Source organism: Dreissena polymorpha, chromosome 8 (assembly GCF_020536995.1).
Source record: "Dreissena polymorpha isolate Duluth1 chromosome 8, UMN_Dpol_1.0, whole genome shotgun sequence".
Classification (NCBI taxonomy): domain Eukaryota; kingdom Metazoa; phylum Mollusca; class Bivalvia; order Myida; family Dreissenidae; genus Dreissena; species Dreissena polymorpha.
In genome coordinates, this window is record NC_068362.1 from 86,890,456 (window position 1) to 86,918,036 (window position 27,581).

The 27,581-nt window shown below is 34.5% G+C and overlaps 2 protein-coding genes across 2 annotated transcripts; both read right to left on the reverse strand.

Moving 5' to 3' along the window:
• Nucleotides 1-7,029: 7,029 nt before the first annotated feature.
• Nucleotides 7,030-9,668, reverse strand: LOC127843271 (uncharacterized). Its single transcript, XM_052373163.1, has 5 exons — nucleotides 9,608-9,668; nucleotides 8,825-8,910; nucleotides 8,420-8,569; nucleotides 8,009-8,254; nucleotides 7,030-7,177 (listed from the first exon to the last, which is right to left on the reverse strand). Exons 2-5 carry the CDS (start codon nucleotides 8,877-8,879, stop codon nucleotides 7,140-7,142), a joined length of 489 nt encoding a protein of 162 aa, XP_052229123.1. The 5' UTR covers nucleotides 8,880-8,910; nucleotides 9,608-9,668; the 3' UTR covers nucleotides 7,030-7,139.
• Nucleotides 9,669-17,197: 7,529 nt separating this feature from the next.
• Nucleotides 17,198-17,872, reverse strand: LOC127840708 (keratin, type II cytoskeletal 2 epidermal-like). Its single transcript, XM_052369122.1, has one exon. The coding sequence runs from the start codon at nucleotides 17,870-17,872 to the stop codon at nucleotides 17,198-17,200; it is 675 nt and encodes a 224-aa protein (XP_052225082.1).
• Between the last annotated feature and the right edge of the window lie 9,709 nt (nucleotides 17,873-27,581).

Genomic DNA, 27,581 nt, shown 5'->3' on the forward strand with positions numbered 1-27,581 from the left:
CATCAAATCGAACGGACAGATGAATCATCGTTTGAAAAAACAACAAAATGGACAGGTTCCTGATTGATCTGATGGCTAGCCAAGAATCGAGTACTTCTTAAATTTAAATGTCCTTGCAATTGTTTTGCACGATCTACGAATTAACGAATGATAGTTTTAACGATGACAGATCAGACCTCAATATCAGACATATTGAACATCTAACGTTTTGTACAAATAATATTTTTTTATTGTTCACTTATACTTTAATTGTTTATTACAATGTAAAATGCCGATGTTAAACTCTAAGAGTACAATAATGTACTTTATTCATCCTCACTACGAATGACTTGATATTATACCTTACCATCTTTTACATACTGAAGTAAGTATTATGTGAAAATGTTTGTTGTTTAATTTACGAATATGTGCCAGGAACATCACATCGCATGAGTTTTATTGTATAACTTTTTTAAAATGAGACAACGTACTATATGCAAGTCATTATATACTTTTTGTTCTGTTTTGTTTTGGGCTGAACATGTTTAACTAAATAAATTGTGTAATGAGATTAACAAGCGTCTGTAATGCGTATTATTTTCGTGAATATTTAATGTCAACCACACTTTCTACAGTCATGCAAAATATATTTTTATAACGTTTATAAACATCATTTGGGAAAAATTGGACGAGTTGTCGGTAGTGTTCATGTAAAAAAACTAAGGAATAATCTTTAATACAAAAGAACATATTGATGGTCAATGCAGTACAAAAAGGTTCATTCAAGTCTACGTACAAGATGTATCTGGTTATGATTGCATTCAGATGTGTAAAAAATATATTAAATAAAGAATATTATCCGTCATTCTCAAAGACAACACATAAAGTAAGAGCCTTATGCTAATATAATCGTTATACAATCATATCAGGGAAAGAAATCCCAACTCTAACTGTTTAGCTTTATTTATGCCCGTCCATGCAAATACATGTATAAATTCTGAATAAATAATATCACATCTTCATAATTATGTTTCTTTGTTGCGTTTATTAATATGAAAACTCATTGTAAGGTTTCCAAATTGGTATTTTTTTTAAATGTTTGCATTACGAAAAAAGAATACTTACGGATTGCAGTTCCTGGTATGTGAATACCAGTTGACCACGTCCATCCGCTCGACCTCTACCCGAGTTATTTTAGATCGCAACACGATCCACTCGACCTCTATTCGATTTGATGTACAGATTTACTAGACTGCTACCCGACGGCTACTCGACCGTACACGATCACTTCCCGATTGCTATTCGACCATACACGAGCTCTGTACCCGATCCGCTCGACCTCTACCCGAGTTATTTTAGATCGCTTTGTACGACTGTAGTACGACCATTACGATCTGGTCGTGTGAAGCTTTGTCGGCGATCGAGCTGAGGTACACTTGGTCGAGCTGAGATCGTATAGGGCTCGCGTATAGGTCGAGATGATCGAGCGAAATCGGTAGGATGGTTGAGTGGACGTCGTGAATGAGTCGTGTGGAGGTCGTGTGTTATCGACAAGAGGTCGAGATGAAGTCGTGTATACCCTTTTTAGTCGAGCTTGGTCGGGTTTTGTCGGGAAATTTCGGTGATCGGGATGATCGAGTTGATCGGATCGGCAGTGGGAACCCACCTTAAAGCAGTTGCTGGCGCGTCTAGTGCCATATGTAACTTAAACACATAAATTCGACAGTTACTGTATGCAGGTGAATACTTCTGCCTTTCTGTAGTAGTGTGTTATTTACTGCTTCCATCATTCTTTAAGCATGTCAAATAACGTTTTCTTCGGTGATCAATACAATTGACGATGATATGAAATTAATACAAGTTATACCATCGTTTATAAGGTGAGTATAACCGGAAGGGGTCATTATAATGTTTATATATATTTATTGTACAATTTCGTTCTTGTCTAATATCGGAAATCTACTTCTACGACTAGGAATCGTTTCTTCAGATTTTATCAAGTTGTTAGTGTCCATCGATAAATGTTAATTGTGATCGCGTTTTTGGTCAACGTTATGCAATGTTTCTAATGCAAATCAACAAACACGGTATGACAACATTTTTGTTTTAATTCTTTTCAGTTTAATTTACAGATAGAGTTCAACCGGCTAAAAGAAGTCGAAATCCAAACATACTCTGGTCGTTATTAGTTTTGGAAGATTTCAGATTCACGCTTCATTGCAAATAGTGTATTTGTAAACCAAGACTCAACTTCAAATTAATTTTAAATAAACTGATTTGAGGTTATAAGTTTACAAACAGTGACAACAACAACAAACACATCATGAAAAAGATTACTTATATCTGATGCTTAAACAGTCGTTTTATTCCGCCCTTGTTCGCGGTTACATTACGTTATATACGAGTGCTTGCCTGTTATGGACAAAACTGTTGTATGGACAATGGAGAAAAAGATTTTTTTACATGAGTGAAAGATCTCTCGTTTAATGATAGACTTAACTAGGATTATTTGTCACATTTTCTGGCGTCCGATGGTCGAACTTTTAATAATAAAATAAAAATCTACGAATCTAGCTAGATAAATCTGTCGTTAATCTGTTTGAGTGCATTAATACAAGCTAATTCATTATTCTGAAGATACATAACTTTTCTTGAAGCTGGACAGAAAGAGGTTAATGACTTTAAAAGACTATGTTGACTTGCATGAACAAAATTAAGCTCTGTTTTAATCAGCTCGTTTCGTTGTGGGAAGGCTTAAATAATGCTAAACGTTAATCTCTTCTTACGGAGAGACGATCGTTCTTTCATTGCCTTTGTTCCGTTGGACTGTTTACATTCTGGATTCCTAGATATAATATTTCCTATTGTACAGATTAATTAAAACACTCTTCTTATACATGAAATACACGTAAAAACAAACATCAAGAAAATACCGAAATAAAGGTTGACATTTGAGTGACAGACTTCGACACTGGATGTGTCTGAACCCTTATTGAAACGTGTTTAAACAATATTTTATGAATATTATGGCACAAATAATCGGTTTTCGCCAACATAGAAGGAAGTATTTATGAAATAATGTAAGCCTTAAGACATGAATTTTTGTGCTCGATGTAATTATTTTTGTTAAATAATGATCATAAACTTCACAATATGTCAGGAGATATGACACACAATGTATTAATAAAAAACTTATTCAATTATAATCGTACCTTATAGATACACAATAATATGCAGAATGTATGTGCTGAAAGAATCATTACACTTTGTCTTTCAAACTAAATGTACCGTATTTATTAACTATCGTACTTTGAATTCCGGAATTCGCAAATATATGTCAAAGAACTATTGGCATTGATACATTCAGCTAATAATAGCTCAAATTTTATACTTCAACATATCATTTATTCATCATATTTATATATTTTAATCGAGATGATAACGAATGAAACTGGCTTGCCTATTATAAACGATGCAGTATTCTGAAACTGTTTGTTGTTTTAATGAAAATAAGACTAAACATTCAAACTGATTAGTTATGTAATTATGGTGCAGCAACACATCGTCACATGTAGTAATTTCGATATCCTTCAATGCGTGTGTACGTTAAGAGCGGACACCTTATAGTTGTAAACTTATTTGTTTTAAGTCGATTGCATAATAAGTCTAAGGTTCATTTGAAACGCTATCGAGTCTGTGTCCTGGGAATAGAACCAGTACAAGGTGTGAATGGGGTAGATTGAAAGAACGCTCCCACAGTGGGGATCAAACCCATGACCTCCCGGTCGCTAGGCGGACGAGTTATAATTTAACATTTACCGGTTTTACTTGATTTCAAATTCTAAGACAATTGTCATATATAAATAAATGTGAAACAACATATTGGCGCTATTAACATGTAAGTCTTGTAAGATTGGACTCGGGAAATCAAGACGACGTTTTCAGCTATCGACTCCAGTGACGTTGTGTAAATCTTCAGTGTGCAACTGCTGCTCTCTGCAACGGTTTTAATCAGTTTTCATGTTGTTTGACTAATACATATTCATGGTACTTCGTGTACACGTGCTCTGTAGACTTTCCTGATTCCCAGTTTGGTTTACGAGCTCTCTGATACTCGTTATACTGCACTATCTCAGCAATTTTTACTTTGTTGTATGTGTAATCTAGAATTGTTACTTTGTGTGCAGTCTCTATTTTAAGTAACCCTGATTACCATATAGCCAGGTATGATAATGTGGCCATTTCATCAAGTTGTTACTTTATATGGCGTACCATTAGTTATTCATTAACAAACAATCTCTCATGGTATTAGCTGAACATATATCGTCGCTGTCGTTCTCAAACCTCGTAGCTCCAAAATTTTTAAAAATGTTTTTTCGTCTTTTTCGAATATATGAAGTCTGGCGCGTGTTTTGTGCTATATCTCGTAGCTCAACGCCAATCAGAGCCCTTGAAAAATGCACGTGACGAATTGTTGAAGCTTTATTGTTGGCTTTTTTTCCGGCGAAAAGTCGTAGCGACGTCATTTCATCTATAGGTACGTTATTTCGTTTGGACAAATTTGACAAAAACGTTTTTATATTTGCAGCTACGAGGTTTCCTATCAGGACGAATTGTCGAACCTCATACCACGGACGCTCCGTGCTCATACAAATGACACAACTGTGGTGACAAAATATCGTAGCTACCATTTCTGAACATCAGTATGACTTATCAGTATGACTTACGCGTCTACGGCTTATACCGTATTTTGCAGTTTCATTTGTTTGGTATTTTTACAGAATTTCTATTTTTAAAACATCGTTATAAAAAAATGAGACGGTTTTTTCTCTCTCCTGAAAACTTGGCATTTTGAAATTACGAGGTTTGAGAACGACAGCGACGATATTTGACAGTGACCTTTAAGCTTTAAGCATAAATATCTTAATATACGATTGCGTTTAATTGTTTAACAGTTTGATAAGAGTTAAGGTCCGTATGGGGAATTGAGTAAAGAAGATACGAAAGTATTCACCTAATTTAAAGTTAATGTGACATTAGCTTAGAGGAAAGCGTGACTGGGAAAACCGAGTATAAAAACACGAACCAATTTAATGGTCAGTAAGTTTGTTGCTCTGTCCGACCAACAACTAAATTGTGTATGATGGAATTTTAACACAAATCAATTGACTTCAATATAAGCAAGACACAAACATGGAATAAACGTGTTTCGATCTTATTCTTTTTAACATTTAAAGATGTCAACTTGTTGATTTCCTTAAAGTAGTTATTTACGCACTTTGTTTACTCATAAACATACGAAGACTAAAATTTCTCACGTGTAGGATGCTTGATAACACATTGGTGGCGAATCAATAAGCCGAGTCAGCAATGTTGGTTTGTGATTTTTAAAGAGGTCTTTTCACATTTTGGTAAATTGACAACATTTAAAAAAACAAATCAGAGATAAACTGTTGTGTGTATATTAATATTTGCATACAGATCCAAACTAGGTAATCAGGCGTTTTATTAACTGCATAGAGGTTTCTTCATAAGATGCATTGCGATGTTAAGGATTGGAAATATATGATGCTACCTTAACAAGGAGGAATTGCGTTGATATAAGTATTAACTTCCTTACAGTGTGCCTCAAAAAGTTGTATGTTTGTAAATATTTAACCAATGAATTAATTGGATTTTACAAGGTTTTAAATATTTATTTCGCTGTTTTTAATTTAAATAAAAATGGTATGATGTCATTTTGTTATTTACAAAAGTGTGCGAGTGAATCGTCTTGGGCCAAGCGTGAGATTCGACGTGTCATTCAACCAAATAAACCGTTATGCAATGACCATCCAAATGCTGTAACCTCGGTTGTAATGATTACATATCTTATGTTGAACTTTACATTGTGTCCTGTATGGTAAAGACAATCGGTTACTTGCCTATTAACGACCAACGGATGTTTACAAAACGTTACCTCTTATATAATTTTAAGAAGTAACATGTTTTCTCATGTTATCTCAAAAGTTTTAAAGACTTATCAAAGCACATTTATGAAACAAACCTTAATTATTTGTATCCACTTTAAAGGTTTACTTACAATAATAACATTATTTGTTCTTTCCATAATATTTATATGTTACTTTAAATATGGTCAAGCAGACAATGCTATCTATCATAACCATTAACATTTTATATTTGCGCAGAATACTGTAAGCAATATATTCATCTATATAATGTTTACTGTTACGTATTGCTCACACATCTGTGTATATTTGTTCGTGGGCACATAAACACAATTCGTTATTCTGCAAAACTTTGACTTAACGTGTCGGTATTTGCTCAAATTTATTGCTATACATTTGATTGATATAATGCTATACATTTGATTGATATAATCAACATTTTTGTAATCGTACCATTGAAAGATGCTTCATATATTTATGAAACATTTCTCTTTCATTTTCATAATTTGTTTTGATATTGGGATAATAAAATGTTGACATAAAAATCGTATATAAACGCTTTAAAGTGCGCGCATTACGACCTAACTTTTTTACATTTTGAGATTTATAATCAATTTACGTAACATGTTGCTAATTAATTCGAACCCCACCACATAAGTATTCTATATTATTTCGAAAATCTCCATTACCAGATTTACGGATCTGCATGCAGCATGCTTTTCCGACATTCATGGTAAAATATTCATTGTTGTCGGGTTATTCTGGTACATATTACCAGCAAAGTATTACATTGTTGTATGTTTTTGGTAGCTGAATGAACTCAATTCATTATTATCCAACAGTTATACAATTTAAATCAGGATAACATGTATAACTATTATAAACAGGGGGGTATACTATGTGTTGGCTTTGCACCAATTGTGTCGATCCCATTCGAATGGTTCGTTTCGCAACGAATGGTCATTTGCGATTCATATATTTGTGAACATCGTTTACTGTAAATTTTGGATTTGATTACAGTTAAGATTCGAATGCTCAGAATAAAATATCAATCGTTTAAGCGTGGGTTTAGTTCTCATAAGCAAAAAATAAAAAGATATACTTATGGAATGCAACAATTTATAAGTAAAATATAAGTAGATAAAAATGTTTCACAGGAACATACTCAGCGGTGTCTTCATTGTGTCGAATATTTTCATGCAGTCTTTCGTACTAATAGTATCTTCCTTTTCCTTTTCCTTTCTTTGGCCCTGCAACGAATCAATGAATTGTGTGACATGTTCTACCTTTAACAAGGTAAACGCAAGCATTACGAAGAGGTTAAACATAACACTCATGACAAAAATGTTCGCCTGGAGACAGACTGAAGTGTACTTTAAAGTGGATTTTGAAAACAGCAATGTAGCACATATATGTTAAGAGTGTACAGCGAATAAATGAATGCAAATGTTTGATGACAGCTTTGAAACCGTTTTAATAACAATTAAAGCTGAACAACGTCTGTTAAATGCATTTAAATACTATGTATGATATCTGTGTTGGTATTCAGTGTACTGCATATGTGATGTTAATTAAAAGAGCCACAACGTACACAATACATTTATGTCATCGTGTGTTTGTCATCACAGAGATCCCAGTGATGCCCCAATTGCCGGCAGTTTAATTATGCATACGGCTATTGCATGTTTTTACAGTTGATTTTAGAAACGATAATGGTTCGAAAACAATCTTGAAATGTATGTGCAGTAGTTGTAGAACATACAATAACGCTTAAAACGGGAAATGTTGAGTCTCAAACAGTTCAATCACAGTGTGCGTCGAGTGTCGCTTACACCATAAGGCTATCATCAGTTCTCTCCATTCTATACGGGTTTCTTTCTACCGATGTGCGTATCCATCGTGCATTATATGAATACTGTTGTATGTGGACTTGTTAACAAACGGATTTCAACGGGCTATTCATATAGGCCACATTATACCTAAACATTCGTACTGGAAATTGTATTATGTTACGTTCGCTCTAAAGATTTTGTCCAATACTCACATTGTTTAAGTAAAATAAGATTATGTGTGATACTTACGGTATCCCGCTCCGATATCTGTCATTCTGCCGCCACCGAAACCAAAACCACCAGATCCGCCCATCATTGAAAACCCGCCTCCGTATATACCGCCGCCATAATCGTCATCGTCATATCCGCCGCCTATTTGATATCCACCACCGGGATATCCACCACCAGGATATCCACCACCGGGATATCCACCACCCGGATATCCACCACCGGGATATCCACCACCGGGATATCCACCACCGGGATATCCACCGCCTATCGGGTATCCACCAGGATATCCACCACCGGGATATCCACCACCAGGATATCCACCACCAGGATATCCACCACCAGGATATCCACCACCTGGATATCCACCACCGGGATATCCACCACCTGGATATCCCCCACCGGGATATCCACCACCGGGATATCCACCACCGGGATATCCACCACCGGGATATCCACCACCGGGATATCCACCACCAGGATATCCACCACCGGGATATCCCCCACCGGGATATATACCACCGCCTATCGGATATCCAATACCGCCAATAGGATATCTGCCACCTCCGCCGCCATTATATACTGAAACAGAGACAACTTTTTTATAAGCGTAAAAGAATAATCCAATAAAAGCGTTCCTTCATTTTTGAATTAAATTATCAGTTTAAACTTGTTTAGCCATTTGTAACTCTTTCAGTTCAGTTTGTGTCACTCAAATCGTCTTATTTTATATGAATGTTTGTGTAGTTCTAGTTATATGGTACTGAATAGTGTTATAATAGCAACATCGAAACAAAACAAAACAAGACAAACACATCTAAAACGTTGGCAACTTACTCGGATATGTGGCCGTGGCAGCCACAACACAAAGAGCGAGAACGAAGAACTGCATTGTTGCAAACCGATTGCAACAGATACTGATCCTGCAAATAATAAAGCCTTCAATTATACCAGACATTATGATTTTATTTATATCTTTATAGTACGTGATTACGAAATACGATCAATACTAGTCGCCCCGTCATTTTTGTAGTACAGAGTAAACGCACCGGACATAAGATAACATGTACAAATACAATACACAAAGTAAAACTTCAGCTGCGACAGTTTTAGAGAAACCTGTTCACACAATGCGGCCTTTAATTTGCGACAAGGATGTCAATCGGCAATCAGTAAGAAAAAAAACTCGGCAAAAATCATGTACATAACGAACACACACAGCTCGATGTATGTTTACATTATACGTACTTCTAAAAGTATTATACCCTCTCTATAGCATCAATTAAAACGCCAATCGTTTACACCATGCTGTTCAATTATATCGCTACCAGATCTTAACCCACATTAACCTTGTTGTGAAATAACAAATGCTCTATCAGCATACAGAAAATGACAAGAACAAGTTTACGATGCTATACTTGTAGATGCAAAAGGCCCTGATTTAAAAGATTCTTATTTCTAATCTTGAACCAACTATTGATGAATATTAAAACTGAACATACTCATTATCATTGTTAAAACACAGTTTTGAAAAAACGAACACGTTCACTATTTAAAAATATATTTAGTTGCAATTCTGTAATAAAAAACACATCAATCACTTATATAGCATAATCTTACCTTATACGACTGGAGCTCTGAGGAAGATATGGTAAATTCAATGAAAGACGGCGATATTTATACCAAAACGTTCTGATCCAAAATCACCTTAGCAATGACAACATCAAATCGAATGGACAGATGAATCATCGTTTGAAAAACAAATACAACGAACAGGTTCCTGATTGATTTGATTGCTAACTAAAAATCGAGTATTTCTTGAATTTAAATGTCCTTGCAATTGTTTTACACGATCTACGAACTAGCGAATGATTTAACGATGACAGATCCGACCTCAATATCAGACATATTGAACATCGCACATTGTGTACAAATAATATTTTTCTTGTTCATTTAGACTTTGATTCTTGTCTATGACAGGGTAAATGACCGATGTTAAACTCGCCTTTGTTGTTCAATGTTAAATGTTGTTGTGGGCTCACAATTATTCATCCTTACTACGAATAACTTGATATTTATACCTTAATATCTTTATTAAGTATTCTGTGTACATATTGGTTGTTCAATTAACGAATATTTGCCAGGAACCTGGCATCGCGTGAGATCAATTGCATAACATGTTGTTGTTGTTGTTCTGAACAAACGTTTTTGTTCATTTATGTTTTGGGCTTAGCATTTTTAACGCTATAGAGTGTGTACCGAGATTAACAAAAGCCCGTGAGGCGTAATATTAATTTCTGGAATTTCTCATGTCAACCACACTCTTCTACAGTCATACAATACATATATTGTCATTACGTTGTAAAACATCATTTGGCAAAAATTGGACGAGTGCATGTAAAAACGTCTTAGGGATTGATCATAGTTTTAAAAATTGAATTATCAAGATTGATTGCCATTTATTTTTCTACATTTTTTATGCCCCTATGGGCAAAACAAGAAATACGGATATTTAAATAAACGGGATTATGGAAACAATAAATCATAATTAATTGTTCATAAATTGTTTAATGGTTGCATGAATAACAAAGTCATTTGTGTAATCCAATAGTATCACAAAATTGCATTTGAGTCTAGCATATAGTTATTTGGAGTTAGTGTTAAAAAGCATTTTCCACATAATAACAACATATTTATAGATACAAACAACAAACTATTCAAGTGACTAAGCCTCTATTTAGAAAAGTCAGACCATTAATTTAAAATGTGAAGGTGTATTATGTGTAAAGATCCAAACACGACTATCTTTGAAGGATTGCATACAAATGTAGTCAATATATTTATATTAACATGTTATAATTACAATTGTCGGTTATTAATAGTTGACAAAGTTTTCAACAGACAAATACAAACATTCATCAAATCTACATTGAGGAGGGATTAAATATTTTGTCATTTCGAAAATAAAGGCGAAAACAACAGTTGATACACGTTATTTTATTTTCCTGCTTACCTTATAGCGAATTTAATTGTTTTAGATGAAGGCAAAACAAATTCAAATTCAATAGTAAGTACTATATTTGCAAATATTGATCATTAAAATACAATATACTTTAAAGATATGACAAAGTACAAAAGTTAATTTTAGAAATTTCGTATATAAAAATATTCGTCTAAACACAAAACATTTAAGTACAACGAATTAATTTAAATAAAAACTTTTATCATGAATCCCAAATCTGAATATGTCCAAAGACTGAGTTGGAATTTGTTATATTAATTATGAAAAGAAATATTTATAAAAATGTGATGTCAGGTGTTAGAAAAAAAAATTGTAGTTCAATTCATAACATCATGTTTGAAGTGTCATTCAGTGTCAATATGATAGTTTATGTTGATGAAAAAAATTAACTTGTGTCTCGTTGTTTGTGATGAATTACCTAACCTGTGGTCTTTGCTGTCAGCTAATGAAAAAACGTACTGGTTTATTAATCACTTATGATTTATTACCGCATTTCTTTCCTGCTAGACAAGATGTCATATCTCTATTATCTCTTATTGTCTTATCTCTCATAATGGTAAACATATGTTGGTACATGTGTTTATGTTTATTTTTCTATTTCAGCATATGACAAGCGCATCGACCAATAAACTAATAAAAAAGTTTAATGATTAAAATGTCTTCTTAAACACAATATGTTACGTTTGGAATCAAACATGTAATAAACTGCTTTTATTCAGTGCTTTATGAAAAACATCATAATGTTGTTGAACTTTAAAAAACAATGTTTGCGCCGTAAAATTTGTTATGTATTATAATTAAATAGTTTACATTGAAAACTACGTACAACCACGCCCGTCGACCGCATTAGCATAGCAAATTGTTATTGATAGTTCCATCTTTTCCAAATCATTTGCTTGCGGGTTATCCGTCCATATGAGTGAATAAAAATATTCTAAGTAAGCACAAAAGAATACTGTGTCGATGTCTTCTTTGTGGCACAATTAAGCACGCTTATACGTACCAATGGTGTCGGTTGCATTGCCCCAAATGCAATCTCAACTTACGTCTGCATGTAAGCTACATGCACACAGAAATACAGCACAATAGTCCCATATTAACTCGAGCAATGTTTCAGAAAATGTTGTATATTTTTTGCCGTTCCTTTGAAATTCTCTCAACAAGCCGCGATTTTTTTCCAAGTAATTGACGTTTATATATTTCAAGAAACAACGACCTTGACATGGGAGGCGGAAAACTACAACGGGCGAGGCATGGTCAGGGGTGATAACCCCAAAAAAGGGTTAGGGTAAGGGTTGGGATTAGGGGTCGGGTTAGGGTTAGGGTTGGGTTTAGGCTAACCCAAACCCTAACCCGACCCCTAACACTAACCCTAACCCTAACCCTCTACCCCCCCCCCTTGCGCAATACCATACCATGCCTCGCCCGTTGTAGTTTTCCGCCTCCCCCTTGACATTGACTTCAAATATAATCACAAGCTACTTTCCCTCTGTATCGAGAATTTCATCACGTTTAAAAGACGTCAAAAAAGAATTGCATGGTCACGAAAACAAGTTTCCAATGTTTTTACATGTAAAACATTCACTGTACAATATGAATATATTCTGCTACAAATCATGACGTATGTAACAACGAGAATTCGTTTAAATTGTTTATTCATGTAAACAATACTGGTTATAAGGTTTCATCTGTGTATCCATCTGTAATATATATTTCTAAGAAGTTCATTTTCTCTTATAGTATAAAGACCATTTAGCATCGCAGATATGCCTTTTGCTGATATGTCCTATACTTGTATGGTGCCTTCAACATTTAAGTGTATTTGATTGTTCTTTAAGTTGACAGATGAACGTTTCGGATGTCGAAATTGTACAGCCAAATCCCTGTTTTCTTGGGGAAGAGGTGAGTCTTCTTTCAGGCCAATATAATCACGGTATAGGTAGTTAAACGCCGTGTGATATTGACCTGTATAATACTATCAGAGCATTCAATTTTGAGAATGTTCTTTATTTAATGTCATAGGTTTTTTTTTTCCCGTGCAATATATTTTATTTACCTCGTGAAAAGGTGTTAGTCGGTCGAGGGCATCCCACTCCACACCATACAGAGTTTAAGAATAGTATATGCATATAACAACGCAAAATTATACATGTTAACAATATAGGCTTTTACATTACAATACAAACAATATTTGTCAAAGAGATATTTGACAATGACATGACTTTTTTTATCTCAACTACTGAAAAAGAGTTAACAATAGTTCCGATTCATTACTTTTACACAAATCATTAACATAATTAATTTCGTTTAGTACATTACATTGTTTTGACAGGTACGCTTTTGTTGCTTTAAGAGTGGATATAGTTTGGTTCATTTTACTATTATATATGTACATTTTGATCAAAATAAATACATGTATACGGTTTAATGGCCCACTTGTATTTTCATGTCCTAATATAAAGGAATGCTTATTCAAAAAGTTCAAAACTTGATTACATCCAGTAAAAAGTATACTTCTAATTTATGGACATGCTTACATTCTCAAAATAAGTGTTCGATAGTTTCACATTCAGTATGACAGGAAGTGCAGTTGGCTGAAGTGACATATCGAATTTTGAATAAAAAGGACTTTGTACCTATGATTCTATAAATAATTCTATATTAAATTAACTGTAAGAATTAAGGTTTAAGAATTTGTTTCTGAAAACGGGCCCAGTACATATGTTTTATTGTGCTCTATCCATACTCCCCTCATTGTAATATATTTGTAATTTAGGCATTCCTACTGCCCATCAAATGTGAGATCTATACATTTGACGGTGTATTTGTATGCAATTCATATCCACTGTAACAAGCTTTATGCATGATTCTCTATAAAAAAATATACCGGTGCACAATATATTTTTTTGTGTTTATCTAACATATTGTAACTGTTAAAGCTTTTGTTTTTTAATTAAAATAATGCTATGTATATAAGAGTCAGATAAAGTCACAAGTGGCGAAACCATTTTCTTTTTTTAAGGCTCACAACAAAACTGGAGCGATTAAATTGTTTGTCAGCAGTGTATACTGACATGAATCGGTTGCGAAAATATATTCAAACCTCTACAAATACAATATGAAAATGTGTATGCACGATTTTTACATGTGTTGTAATATTGTAATATATTTATATAAATATTTTACAATAACACAAAATAGGCAAGTAAATTTTACATTGAAGAAAAAATTCATAAAATGCAGCAAAGACAAATTAGCGTCCCGAGCCGATTGTGCCGAAGATATTTCGTACATATTTTCCTAAAATAACCCAAGCAATCGTCTTCCTCGTGTGTCGTATGAATAGAAATCTTTGCAGGAAATTAAAGCGATCCGTAAAACAAAAGTGTGTCCTTGTGTCGTATGAACGAATCTGCACTAAAACTATATTTAGATTCACATCGTACATGCATGCTGGCAAATTCGGCTGTACAGACATTTTCGATTTCATAATTAAATAGCTGGCTTATTTCGCATTTTTCGACACATGTTCTTCTTAACATTTATTTTAATTTATATTGAAATATATGTTAAAGGTAAATGTCTTTTTTATTATAGTGTCACCACTATTGAAAGGGCCAGCCAATTTGACTTAATATGAGACACTTTTTGTATTGTTGTATAATAGTTTTTTACACATTTTATATAAATTCATAAATATTTGACAAAATCGTGCATATACACTTTAATACACACTCTATTACCATTGTGAGTTCCTTTCAACAATACCAATCATATCTTAACTTATTTTTTCATAATAGAGACTTAATTAAACTTACATTTAATAACCAACATTCATTTAAGCTTTTGATATAAGTGACAATAGCAAGTAATGCGCACATCAAATAAGGTTTATCGATAAATGGCTTGAACTTTTGTTGAACATATATTTATTAAATAAGTTTCATTTATATAGCTAAATAATATTGAACGATCGGTGTTCTTTGAAAGCTTCACAAATGCAAAGAACATTGGCGATATAGACATTTAAAATCTCAATCCGAACCAATTGCTTTTTTACATGTAATTGCTTTTAGTAGACAGATGAATCAGTGGCATAAGCCTTTTTGAAAACAATTTTAGTGGACCGATAAAGCAATAAGCCTTTTTGTAAAGTGATTGATATGCGTATTTGTTTAAAAACAAACAAGCCAATCAGCTCTGTTCTGTATGTAATAGTTTCACATTGCCGAACGATGGAACGAACTCTAGATTTAACGATGAATGATCTTACCGCCAGAACGCCTATGTGTTGTGCCAAACATTTAATCAAAATACGCGTAGGTTCTCGTTCTTTCGTAGTCAATTTATAGCGATATAGTTATAATTTTCTAACTTTTGTTTATTACAATATGTTCACGATTGTATATAGTGAGTTGGAATAAAATCAGACACGTTCAACTGATTGTTCTGAAATATCCAATTCTGAAATGTATGAGATTTGCTTGATTGCGTTGTGGTTTTTACATGAACTCTTCCACATGTACCTTAAGTTTGAACCTATTTATTTTAGCTCGATTGCATCGAAAGCCGAAGGCTTATATTAACGCTCTGGAGTCCGTTTCCTGGGCCTAGATACTTGGTGTCTTTGGGGAAGATCTAAAGAACGCTCCCACGGTAGGGATCGAACCCGTGACCACCCGGTCGCTAGGCGGACACCATTTCCATTACACCCCAGCGACCTCTTGTTATAAAACTTCTATGACAATTAATGAAGCAGGAATTATAAATATTAAGCTGATATTAGTGTTAAGAAGCTTGTATTTTGATTCCAGTCGATGGATTTGCTGTTTTCGTGTTATGCAAAAATAGACTTGCCATTTTTTAGTTTATATAGAAACAACGAACAAATGGTATCTTTCTGTTTCCACATTTTAAATACAAAACTGAATTAAACTGAAAATATATGAGCGTCGCATTTTTGTGAAAGTCCTTCTTGTAAAGGCATTTTTGTAGATTGTTTTATTTTCAAAACTTTGATCGATTACTGACTATAGTTAACCTTATGTAATTGTCTTTATTACTCAAGAGAAAAGATTTAGGTTCTCTACATATATTGTAGGGCATCTTTTTGTACATTTCATAAAAACGTCGTAGATTTGCAAATATTCATTTTGTCTTTCTGTAGATTCGACTAAATATATAGTCTATTTTCGTGTTTAGTGTATAATTCTTAAGACATTAACTTCTCCCGTCTTTTCATCTCGACAAAAAGTATCTTTTATCAAACGGTATCGTTTCTTCTAATATTTAAATAATTTTTTTGTCAATACGTATGTTGTATATATTTGACTATGTATACTCCAGAAACATCGACAGCGGAGAATATCTGTTTTCACAGTCCGATAGTTCTTTTAGGGTAATCGACCAAACACCTAGTACTTGAAGACTTTTCATTTTCTTTGATTTTATTTGTTGTTTTTACATTCCCAGACTTAACTACAATTAATAATGCTCTGTCTTCTGATAAACTTGAATTACACATCATTATTTGAGTAAGAACGTTTATTCTGTGTATTGTGTATGTATTCTTCTCTCAACGTTAAGATATAAAGCCCTTGTTTCTATCTAAGTACAATTTAAAAACCCGAAATGAAAACGGTTTCTGACGTTCTGAATATAACAAACTTTTCATTTAATATTAAATGGAAAATAGCTTCCTGGTTAAATAACTATTACTATTACAGTTAAAAGTTATAATCATAACAGGTGAAATACTTTTCGGTTAAAACTTCAATTTCTTCCCTTTTTAGAATATATTCAACACGTCATTTTGTTTTCATACTTTATTTATTGGAAATAGTCAGTCACATGAAATAACCGGCGATAATTACAATGTAGCGCTATGTGTAAGGTTTTGTTATTTGCCTCATATTCGACTTATTTATGAGATAAAAGACATCATCTTCATGGTGATATATTAATACGAGCAAAAATGTTAAATGTTATTGTGTACAAATATATTGCATGCACACCTTTACATTTGTATTAAGAGAAAACGGAAGACCGAAAAGTTGAGTTTCTGCAGTAAAACAAATGATTGTATTTAGTCTTCGTAGTAAACAAATATATAATAATAATTCACAAAAAAATAAAAGTCTGTATGCAAAAATTACGTTAACCTTGACAAACGCCGTTCAAATAAGAATTTAAAACATCAATCTCTTTCCAGGTCGAGGAAAGCCTCCATGGTACATAGGGTTTACATCAAATCGGGCAATATTGCGGTACGGCGTTACTCCTCGGTACCCATGCCAACCACCACCACCGCGGTGCTCACGGTGACCGCCGATGCGCCCGAATCCTCTCAAATCTCCATGGACACCGAACGGGTCGTAATCCCCGTCATACACGGGGTGCATGGATTGCAAATGACGTCTTCCTCTTCTTTCGTAGTCCCAAAGGCCGCCTAATGGACCCATCCCGTAGTTTCCCCCACCATACATAGGACCTTGTTCACGTCCACTCATACCGCCGAATCTAAGCATGCTACCGAATCTAACGATTCCATTATATCCACCCATTCCCGCGTACCCGAGCATGTTGCCGAATCCACCTGTGTCGTCGTATCTATTCATTTCACCATGTCCACCCATTCTGCCGTAACCATGCATACTCCCGTATCCTTCCATATCGTATCCGTCGATTCCCCTATTGCGGTGTCTGTGGTACATGTTACCGTATCCACGTACATCCCCGTAACCATGCATTTGTTCGTATCCATCTATATCGCCGTATCCACCAGTGTATCTTTGTCGACCGCCGTAACGTACGACGTTTGCGGTCGTTGACACCAAGAACAGCGCAAGAATTAGCAGCCTCATGGTAACCAGCTTCGATTTCGGCTTCTACAAAACAAGTATTACAGCAAATATATTGCACTATGTTCGGAAGTTAAGCATACCTTTAAATCTTTTCTACCTTTCGATTTCGTTTTGTGATTGACTATACTATCATTAGTTAACTCTCATGGTCCGTATTATGTCAGTTTTTTTCGATCAAATATACTACATGTAACACATGAAATGAATCAAATAAAAATATCCCAGTGACTAATTCCTTTTCAAGCTCAACATTAATAGTTTACTCTTGCAGTGATCATATGTTCTACAGGACTTTCACACCCATAGGCAATATACGGAAATGCGCTCCAATATAATAGAAATAACACTTACCTTATTTCAATGATTCCAGTTCGTCTGTCTTCAAAATAAGACCAGACTTATAATTATGCCCTGTATTTTATACGTCAGTCATTGTTAGTTATAAGAAAATTTGGCAACTAATTATTTGTTTATATTTTTGCTTGTCAACGGTGTAAGTCAAGTTAGTTTTAGTGAATTTTCATATTATTTCATCTTGTCAATATTAATGAGTAATGTTACACATTTCTGGTTAATTGCTTACGACAAATTCTCGCAAATACTGTTCCGGTTCAATAATTTCGACTAGAAAAAGAAGAGATGTCCGGTAACGTGAACAACTTTCACTTTTACTAATAGTTATCAAGCAAATTGGTCATACATTGATTTAGAGCTAAGTGTTTGATTTTTGGCGCCTTTAATCCGGTTTATGCTCCCAAAGATATGAAAAGACCGTTCCAAATCGGCTACACTGCATTCATAATGTTTCATGTCATCATTGAATGGATTGTCCGGTACTGAATAGGAAATCATGTCAGTTCATGGAACTTGAAATACAACTAATATTAAGTCTGTTAGAAAATAAACATGTCCACATTGCAGAACGAAACGATTTTGATATGCATGTAAATAACTTACCAAGTCGACACATAATTTGATTTTCATTATTTAAACAACGCCCAAAACTTTTTTTTAATGAAACACTTGTTTTATGTATAAATCGGTTTGATATAATCAGTGAAAATGTGTTTTAATTAAGACCAAACAGATTGCGGGAGATCACACAGGCATGGAGTAGTATTCACGATATTTGTTAATACGGTTGTTTTGGAGACCCATACACAAGTTATAAAAGCTTCAAACTGAAAGAAGGAACCACTGTGCAAACCTCTGTACCTCGATTAGGAAACACTAAACAAAAAATAAAACACTTTTTTACATAAAACAACCTTCTCATAGATCTTTGCCTATATTTAAGTTCACTTTCATTAAATGCCTTTAATTTGGTAAATGTTTATTTTGGAACTAAATAGCTCCAGTTAAAAACAAGAATACAATTTAAAAAAAGAAAAAAAGTAAACCATGACTAGGCTCGAACCACTGACACTTGGAGTAAAAATCTAGCACTGAAACCGCTCGGCCATTCTTGGTGTATTTTATGCATTATATTAGCAATCCACGTAATGTCACAACATATAACGATAGCAACAAAACTCTCCAAAGTATGCAATCGGTTCGCGTGGGTAACGCTTTATAATTTTCAGGATTCAAAATGTTCATGTTATGGATAGTTATGAGCATGGTAAATGTTCAGTTTTACTGTTTCCTCGCAAATATCAAGACAAAAACACATATTTGCAAATCTATAACATTTTTTTTGTGTGAATTTACCAAAATTTGAAAATGTCCCTTTAAAAGCTTACCCAGAAAATATATTTCGGGATTGGGGCTCCAAAACAACCCTATTTACAAATATCGTGAGTACTACCCCTTGCCTGCCTCGAAATGATGTTGTATGCATTTCAAATGTATAACCTCTGTATCTCGGTTAGGAAACACTATACAAAAAAATAGAATACCTAATTCGACATAAATCGCTGACGCAGAAAACATATGTCAAACAGCCAATGTGTGGGAAAGGTGGTGATCAAAACATATAATAAGTTCGGAAAATAAGATCTACATAGGTATGATACAACTAACACAGCTATTATGTGTAAAGCAGCACCTAGTGACTAGCGGCAAGAATGTGGAAAAGCAAGTGTTCGAACATTAAATCTGTATAGCATTTCGACATGACCATCGTACATTAGGTACAACACTTTTAAGATACTGGTAGTATCGTTATGGAGTCTTCAAACTGATATAACAGTGACCAGAGCTATAGAGGCGTTAAGAATCATGCTGACAAGGCACAAACTTCGCTTGCAGACTTAGAATACAGACAGTCTCAGTGGCGTTTTGTCGTCAATATGTTGTCAAACAATATACATATATGTTCAATATAATAACAACATTACATTGCTGAGTACAAGTCAGTTGTTGGAAACGTACGTTCCTGTTTGTTATGTTGAGTTGTCGCCCCATAATAAAAATTACTCGGTTGTCTTAAATGTTGCAAAATCATTTTAACCCGTTTAACCCATTTATGCCTATTGGACTCTCCCATCCTTCTAAATTGGATCAATTTATTTCCAAAATTAGGGATTTCTAGAATATTTATTTCTATCTTTAGAATATTTCTTACAGAAATTCTTTTAAGCAAACAGCGCAGACCCTGATGAGACGCCGCATCATTCGGCGTTTCATCTGGGTCTGCGCTGTTTGCCAAGGCCTTTTTTCCTAGACGCTAGGCATAAATGGGTTAAAACCCGTTTAATCACAGAGAAACGTGAAAGTTTTTTGTCCATCATTTATCTAATAGGCACTATTTTTGCAAATATTAATTTGCTGAATGCCCTGGTGTTTTTATTAAGTGGCATAAGCGACCTAATTTAATGTTATTTATAATAGTATTTGCACTTGGTGTTTTCATGTTAACAGTAATCGTACTGCATTTGCATGTATCATAAAATCCCTAATTTTGCAATAAGTACATGTATTCATTTAAATCTGTATGTTCTACATGGACACACCATTGGGGACGTCATAATATGCTACATATTTTATTTTCTGATATAAATTTGTATTATTGGAAGATATAAACATCAGCACAATATGAAACGAAAGTGCGAATATTAAGACATGAATGCATAGCTTCACCCTTGACATACGTACGTGGCATTCAAATATAACTCACCTTTCGACGAGATTGGAGAGGGGATACCATTCTATTCATAAATTACGTTCGGACTTTATTGTTTGACAACCATGGCCCGTATTCACCAAACAATTCTTAGACTTAAGTCCAAGAATAAAGAATATTCTTGAAATTGATTTATTCAATAATTGCTTGAATTTGTAGTTAAACTTGTTATATAATACCTCTATCTACATCACTCTTCATGTAGAACATTTTCTTAATGACATTATCACCAGTGGTAGCCTGTATATATTCAAACACTGAACGCATTTTTCTTTGTTCCAAGTCTATTCTTTATTCTTAAGTCTAAGAATGGGTTGGTGAATACGGGCCCAGGTCTTGTAAAACCACAGTTCGGCATGGTTATAAATGGTGCATCGCATTTTCGGGTAAGCGTATCGGTTAGCTACCGCTAAACGCCCATCAATTAACGAATTGCTATATAAAATATTAGAATAATAATCGTGTATTTCCGACCAAGCTCCGTCAAAAACTGTTGATATTTTTTTATCTTTTACCAGATATGTCGATTAAATATCGGTACTTAATCATCGATTAACAATATGTCGATAAGGTCAAAAGTTATTAGTATGCTAAAATCTAAATGGTAATGATAATGGTCAAAACTTTCACCAGACACGTCCGTCAAAGCATTAAATCCAAGTCTTCAGAGTGGATAAACAGTGTCAATCTAATCTCGTGAGATTGAAGTTTTAATCGTTAAATTGTAGATCCCACCGGAAAGATACATTCTCGAAATTATTCATATATTTTGCTATTAAGTAAATTGAAATATGGATTAAATAATAGTCTACGTGCGTTGAACAATGGTTGTTATTTATTCGCTAGCGTTTACATTTATCGCAGCAAGGAATGTTTTAGACGACAGCATAGGAGTCACTTAACACTTGCCAGTTTTGTCACAAGTGATTGATTTGACGGTTTATGAACAACACCTTATTATGTAGCTATTTTGAAAAAAAACGTTTATGCCATTGAACAACATTCTTAATGTTATATATGGAAAGGCATTGTTTGCATCTAATTGCATATAAATGACAAACATTTCTATTAGAATCCGTGTTAGGTTTCGACGTTTAGTTAGATTCAAACTTATATTTTTCTATGTGTTTCTATGGCAATAAGACATGACTTAATTATGTCAAGACTGGTCATTACACACACATGCATTTTCGCTCCAGCGTAAGAATGAACTTTTTCAGATGACACCGGACGTTTTGTCAATTAACAAGGCGAGTAGAAATATTTACTCGTTCTGCTTACAACCATATAATCTCTCGTTTAAAAACAACATTCATCAGTCGTATTTTAGTATAAAAGCACAAGTAATTCGCAAGTACTTGAAAGTAAAATTGTACTACAATATAGATAGCTTTTAAGGTTTCCCTGTATAGATAAGCTATATGCATTAGTAAGAAAATAAATAAATGGAATGCATTGTATACAACTGCCATATATTTATTGAATGGTTGTTAATCATAATACAAATATGTTATTTATATAAAACATGGATATTAATTATATTTTCTTGATATGTTTAAAAGCATGACAAAAACAGTACGGATTTAGTTTATGATCACCTTAAAGTATGTATTAGTTTATATGCTATAAGTTAGTTGCAATAATTTATTTACACTATTATATTAAAATAGTATTAAGTTATGACAGTACAAGGATAGGCACAAACACATTTGAAATATTACGAAGAATATCCGCCAACACATGAAACATTTATTTAGACTGAATGAAGTTTTTAATATGATTCAATTGACACAATCATCAATTCAATTTAGTATTTCGAAGTTTAATTAAAAGAAAATGTCTTAAAATTACACATTTGACGATAATGTTATAAAATGATGTTAAATCATGTATAGCATATTAAAAAATCCCATGATACACAAATAGTTTTTAATTAAGTCAAAAGTATTCGTACACAATGGCAGAATGAAAAAATAAGTTATCATAATTACAGCAGAAATATACAAAATTGTTTAAAGCTCAGCTGGTTTACGAATATTATGTGCGTATAAACTATGTGATGCTGATTTTATTTATTTATGTCAACGTTGTGTAATTATTTATCTTTGATACACAATCAAAAATCGGTTATTAAGGTCAACAAGAATAACTATATCAACTCTCTACTCAATTCGAGCGTTTAGTGTAGAAAATTCAATAATGATATATATTAAAGTTTTCATTTTTATCAACGAACGGGGAATTGAAATATCAGTTAAGGAAACATTCTCAATATTCCAACAAACTTTAAAAAGCCGTGTTTCGTTAAAATTATTAAGTTACTTCCGGAAAAAACATCGACTAAAATTTAATAATAAATTACAAAATTTTGGTAACATAATGAATTAAGCCATCAAAACAAGTATGATTCGTCGTCATGATGTTAACCTGGCGACATAAAACCCATTCGATTTTGAGTATCGTGTAATGCAAATTCAAAAGGAAATAAATGAAAGATTTTGTGGGACAACAGTCAATTTGTTCGACGCCACCATGTCCGAACGGGAAACTATTAAAGTTCAATTTTGAGAAATTTGCGACGTAATATTTATGTGGCTAACCACTTACTAATACATTTTTCTAATCAGCATCAATTATATTTGATGTATATATCACAATTAACATGACGTGTCGTCCGAAAAGCGATTTTCCCAAATGTGTTCCAGCTGTTTGCTGAGTCAGTCAGGACGGAAAACATTTTGTCGCACGTATTGTTTTACTCGGCAGAGTCTGTTTTACTTAACAAATGTTATTTTGAAACTAACAATAATAATGTATTACTACCAGTATACTGACAAACAATAGATGTTACTGTAATTGGCGAATGTCCTTGAAAATGTGATTAATAATAGCCGCTCTCTGACTTAAACCGGGCATTAAGCAAGTGAATAAAGTATCCATAAGATATGCCTGTGCCGTCGACACAGACTAAGTAGGGACGATACTTTTCGCTTTTATGGATTTTTTCTTTAACCCATTTATGCCTAGTGGACTCCCCCATCCTTCAAAATTGGATCAATTTATTTCTAAAATTAGGGATGTCTTGTATATTTAATTCTATTTTTAGAATATTTATTAAAGAAATTCCTTTAAGCAAACAGCGCAGACCCTGATGAGACGCCGCATCATGCGGCGTCTCATCTGGGTCTACGCTTTTTGCCAAGTCCTTTTTTCTAGACGCTAGGCGTAGATGGGTAAAAGGAAATCTCTTCTAAACTGAAATCCAGTTTATGCGGAAAGTGTCGCGACAGATAAGCCTTTGCGAACTTTATGATCTACATGCCTCCAGATCGTTAAACCGAAATATGTATATCGTCTCCATGCAGGCTTGAGTTGCCGTATGAGGAACTTCTTGAAGAACTTCCTTCACCTCTCATAAGCAGCGGAATCTGAAAGATGACTTCGCTGTCATCATCAAGTACCACCTACCCTCGAGTTGATCGAGTAATCACAACACATTTCGGATGTCATTCATGTGTAACGGTAGAACTTCGGCGAAAGGCAGGTCGGAAGAGAGCCATGTACCGCGGAGGACGGTCGAGACGTACCCATATAGAAATGCAGACTTTGGCATTGAAAAGGTACTTGAATAGAGGATATGCAAGTGTCGACGAAAGCCGGTCAGAGTACACACAACGAACATAGGAAACCGTGCAATGGTTCGCATTGATAGCCAAACGACGACGACAATAGACTGAATATAGGTAACAGTACGAGAGGTGCGGAGGCATTGATTGGTACACGCGCTTATCACATAAACGACCCGGGTTCAATCCCCGGTCCTGGCGCATGCCAGTTTGGTCGTAAGTAAAAAAGGTAGTCAGGTACGAGTTCTGGGACGCACTCTCGGTCCTCACGTTATGCAGCCACAGGCTTAGAAGGACCTCATATCTTGGAAAACCACGCGAGGAGCGAAGGGGATGGTAGTAAAATGTTCGAAAACATCCAAGAGAAAAAGGACGCCACAGTACAGAAACGCGCTCGGCGTTCTTTTCGGGGGACATGGCAAAATTGTCGTTGTTTTTTTGTCTGATACATTTTCATAGCAGTGCAGTGTTAAGGTGCCATTAACGTGCACCGGGGGAGCTTCACTTTTGATCAATAATATTTGTTTCGGGAATGCTCGGAAAGACGGTAGAACAATTTACATACTTTGATATAAAATGTAACCTTTGTCCAGCAAGTTCACATACGTATGATCCTATGCAGCATGATGTGAGAAACTAAAAAAATCCAAAACAATCACCTCTGTCAACATGTTTTTTTCGTAAATGCAAAATCGTAAATAGTTTAACTTGAAACGTAATGTGTTAACAAATCTCATTGAGTCGAAGTAAGTGGCATGCTTTGCCACCTTACTGACAAGTCTCGAGTTTTGGTTTGAAATTTCCTATCCTCTATATATTTCTTATAAATATGTATTATAGTATGTCTGTTTTTCCTACACATTATTTTTGGGCAGCCCCTTACGTTGTTATGTTTTCTATTATTATGTGTTTATATAGCTCAGAGATGGTAACGCTTTAAAACGCATCTATTCATAGAAGAGAGAGGTTCACTCCTTCCACCATAAATGAGCGGTATGTAATCGGCGTGCAAAAGATTGGCATCCAATGTTCCAGCACTTAAAACATACAGACAAAATAACCTTACAACCTTACAACCACAATATTGCAAAAATAATTAAAATAATTTTCATTGCAGAAAACTAAATAAATGCAAATACAAACTAGATGTGTTTGTGAAACACTATGTCCCCCCATATATTTGACCTTTGACTTTAAAGGATGACCTTGACATTTCACCACTCAAAATGTGCAACTCCATGAGATACATATGCATGCCAAATATCAAGTTGCTATCTTCAATATTGCAAATGTTTTTACCAATGTTTAACTTTGACTAAAAAACAAACCAACAAACAAACCAACAAACTGGCAGGGCAAAAACAATATGTCCACCAGTATAGACTGGGGGACAAAAAAATAAAACTAACCAGGTCAGTAGAATTAAATGGCAATGGTCAAAATTTGACAATATAATTGATGTATGTCTCACAACAGCCTAAATACAAAGGATAGCATGGTAAGTAATTTGCAATTCCTTTAACTGGGTTTTAGTATTGGCCAATACAAATCTTGTTTGATTTCATATCTCTCATTCTGACTGGACAAAACATGTATGGCATCACGGTACATGGCCGGGCGCACGCATGACAATCGGACTGAATCAAGCAAGAGATGAAAATTGATTCATAAAGGAGAAGTGACATAAACACTGATATCTGAGACATAGTCACTTATAGAAAAATTGACATATCATACAGTTCCTTTTCATGCTCTATCATGCATATAGCCGCAATGCGAGATTGATATAACTAGATATACGGAGCCGGTTCTAGTTGACCGGTATCTTATGTGTATGCCGAACGCCGACTCGCCGACTTCCTGCTCCAATTATAAAACGACCACGACAGTATATCACCATCAAACAAAGATACCAAACATCGCAAAATATAAATATAATACTGACTACGCTACGTAGGTACCTAACATACAACAGCATAGCGCATCAAATCAACACATTTTACACAAATCTCTCATATTACCGACAAAATCATGTTCACGATGTTTAAAAAAGCACGGAGCAGGTTCTCGGTGACCGGCTGTCTTATGTGTATGCCCTACGCCGACTCGCCGACTTCCTTCTCCAATTATAAAAAGATTACAACAGTATAGCGCCTCTAAACGAATATAGTAAATAAAAACAAACTATACTTAATCAAACTCTCAAAGTATAATAAAAGCATTTTACATGACTTCTGTAACCGGTTGCCTTAGGTGTATGCCGTACACCGTCTCGCCGACGTCCTGCGCCAGCGGGGCTTGTGGCGCGCACCTGGCGAATTCCCATCACGCCGGCGCGCTTTGCTTAATATGACATTAAGAAGAACTGTGGCGGTTTCTCTAGTCAATCGTATGCTCGCTCGCATTTTTCTTATTATTTGATTTATAGTGCATGATATGTGCTATATGGGCGACGAGTAAGCAGTATAATTTAGGAAGGAAACTGTATTCCCGCCCTGCAATTTCCTCTTAAAACATATTAAGCGAGACTAGTTCAATATCATCACATGTCTGGATATAACAAGTAAAATGCCCATATTGAAATATTTCATTGCATGTCCTTGTTTTGTATCAGTGATAGAGTCTTGAATTATATTGACGGGCAGCAATTTTACTCAATTCAATCCCATCCACTTATTACTAAGTTCCGTAATGCAAGTATGTATTGCTAGGTTTTCGTTCACTGCTCATATATGTGGTTGTTAGTTTTTGTGTGAATTGGTTTAACTAATTCTGTTAATACTAACTTAACTGACTAACATGCCTTCCGCGAGGTACATTAAAAGGGGGTGCAATGTATTGGTGCTCTACACCGGGTTAAAAGAACCAGGGACGCCTCTGGAATAGGGCCGTTTCCTTTATCCCGCTCGAACCTCCACTGACACCTCTCTTTAGAAGCAGAGCACAGTTAAAACACACA

Bases quoted from the DNA above. Each gene is read 5' to 3' on its own strand.
- LOC127840708 (XM_052369122.1), bottom strand. From the start codon at position 17,872: ATGAGGCTGCTAATTCTTGCGCTGTTCTTGGTGTCAACGACCGCAAAC.
- LOC127843271 (XM_052373163.1), bottom strand. From the start codon at position 8,879: ATGCAGTTCTTCGTTCTCGCTCTTTGTGTTGTGGCTGCCACGGCCACA. The intron at 8,570-8,824 runs GTAAGTTGCCAA...TCTCTGTTTCAG, and splicing joins TGCCACGGCCACATATCCGA to TATATAATGGCGGCGGAGGT. The intron at 8,255-8,419 runs GTGGTGGATATC...GATACCCGATAG, and splicing joins TCCCGGTGGTGGATATCCCG to GCGGTGGATATCCCGGTGGT.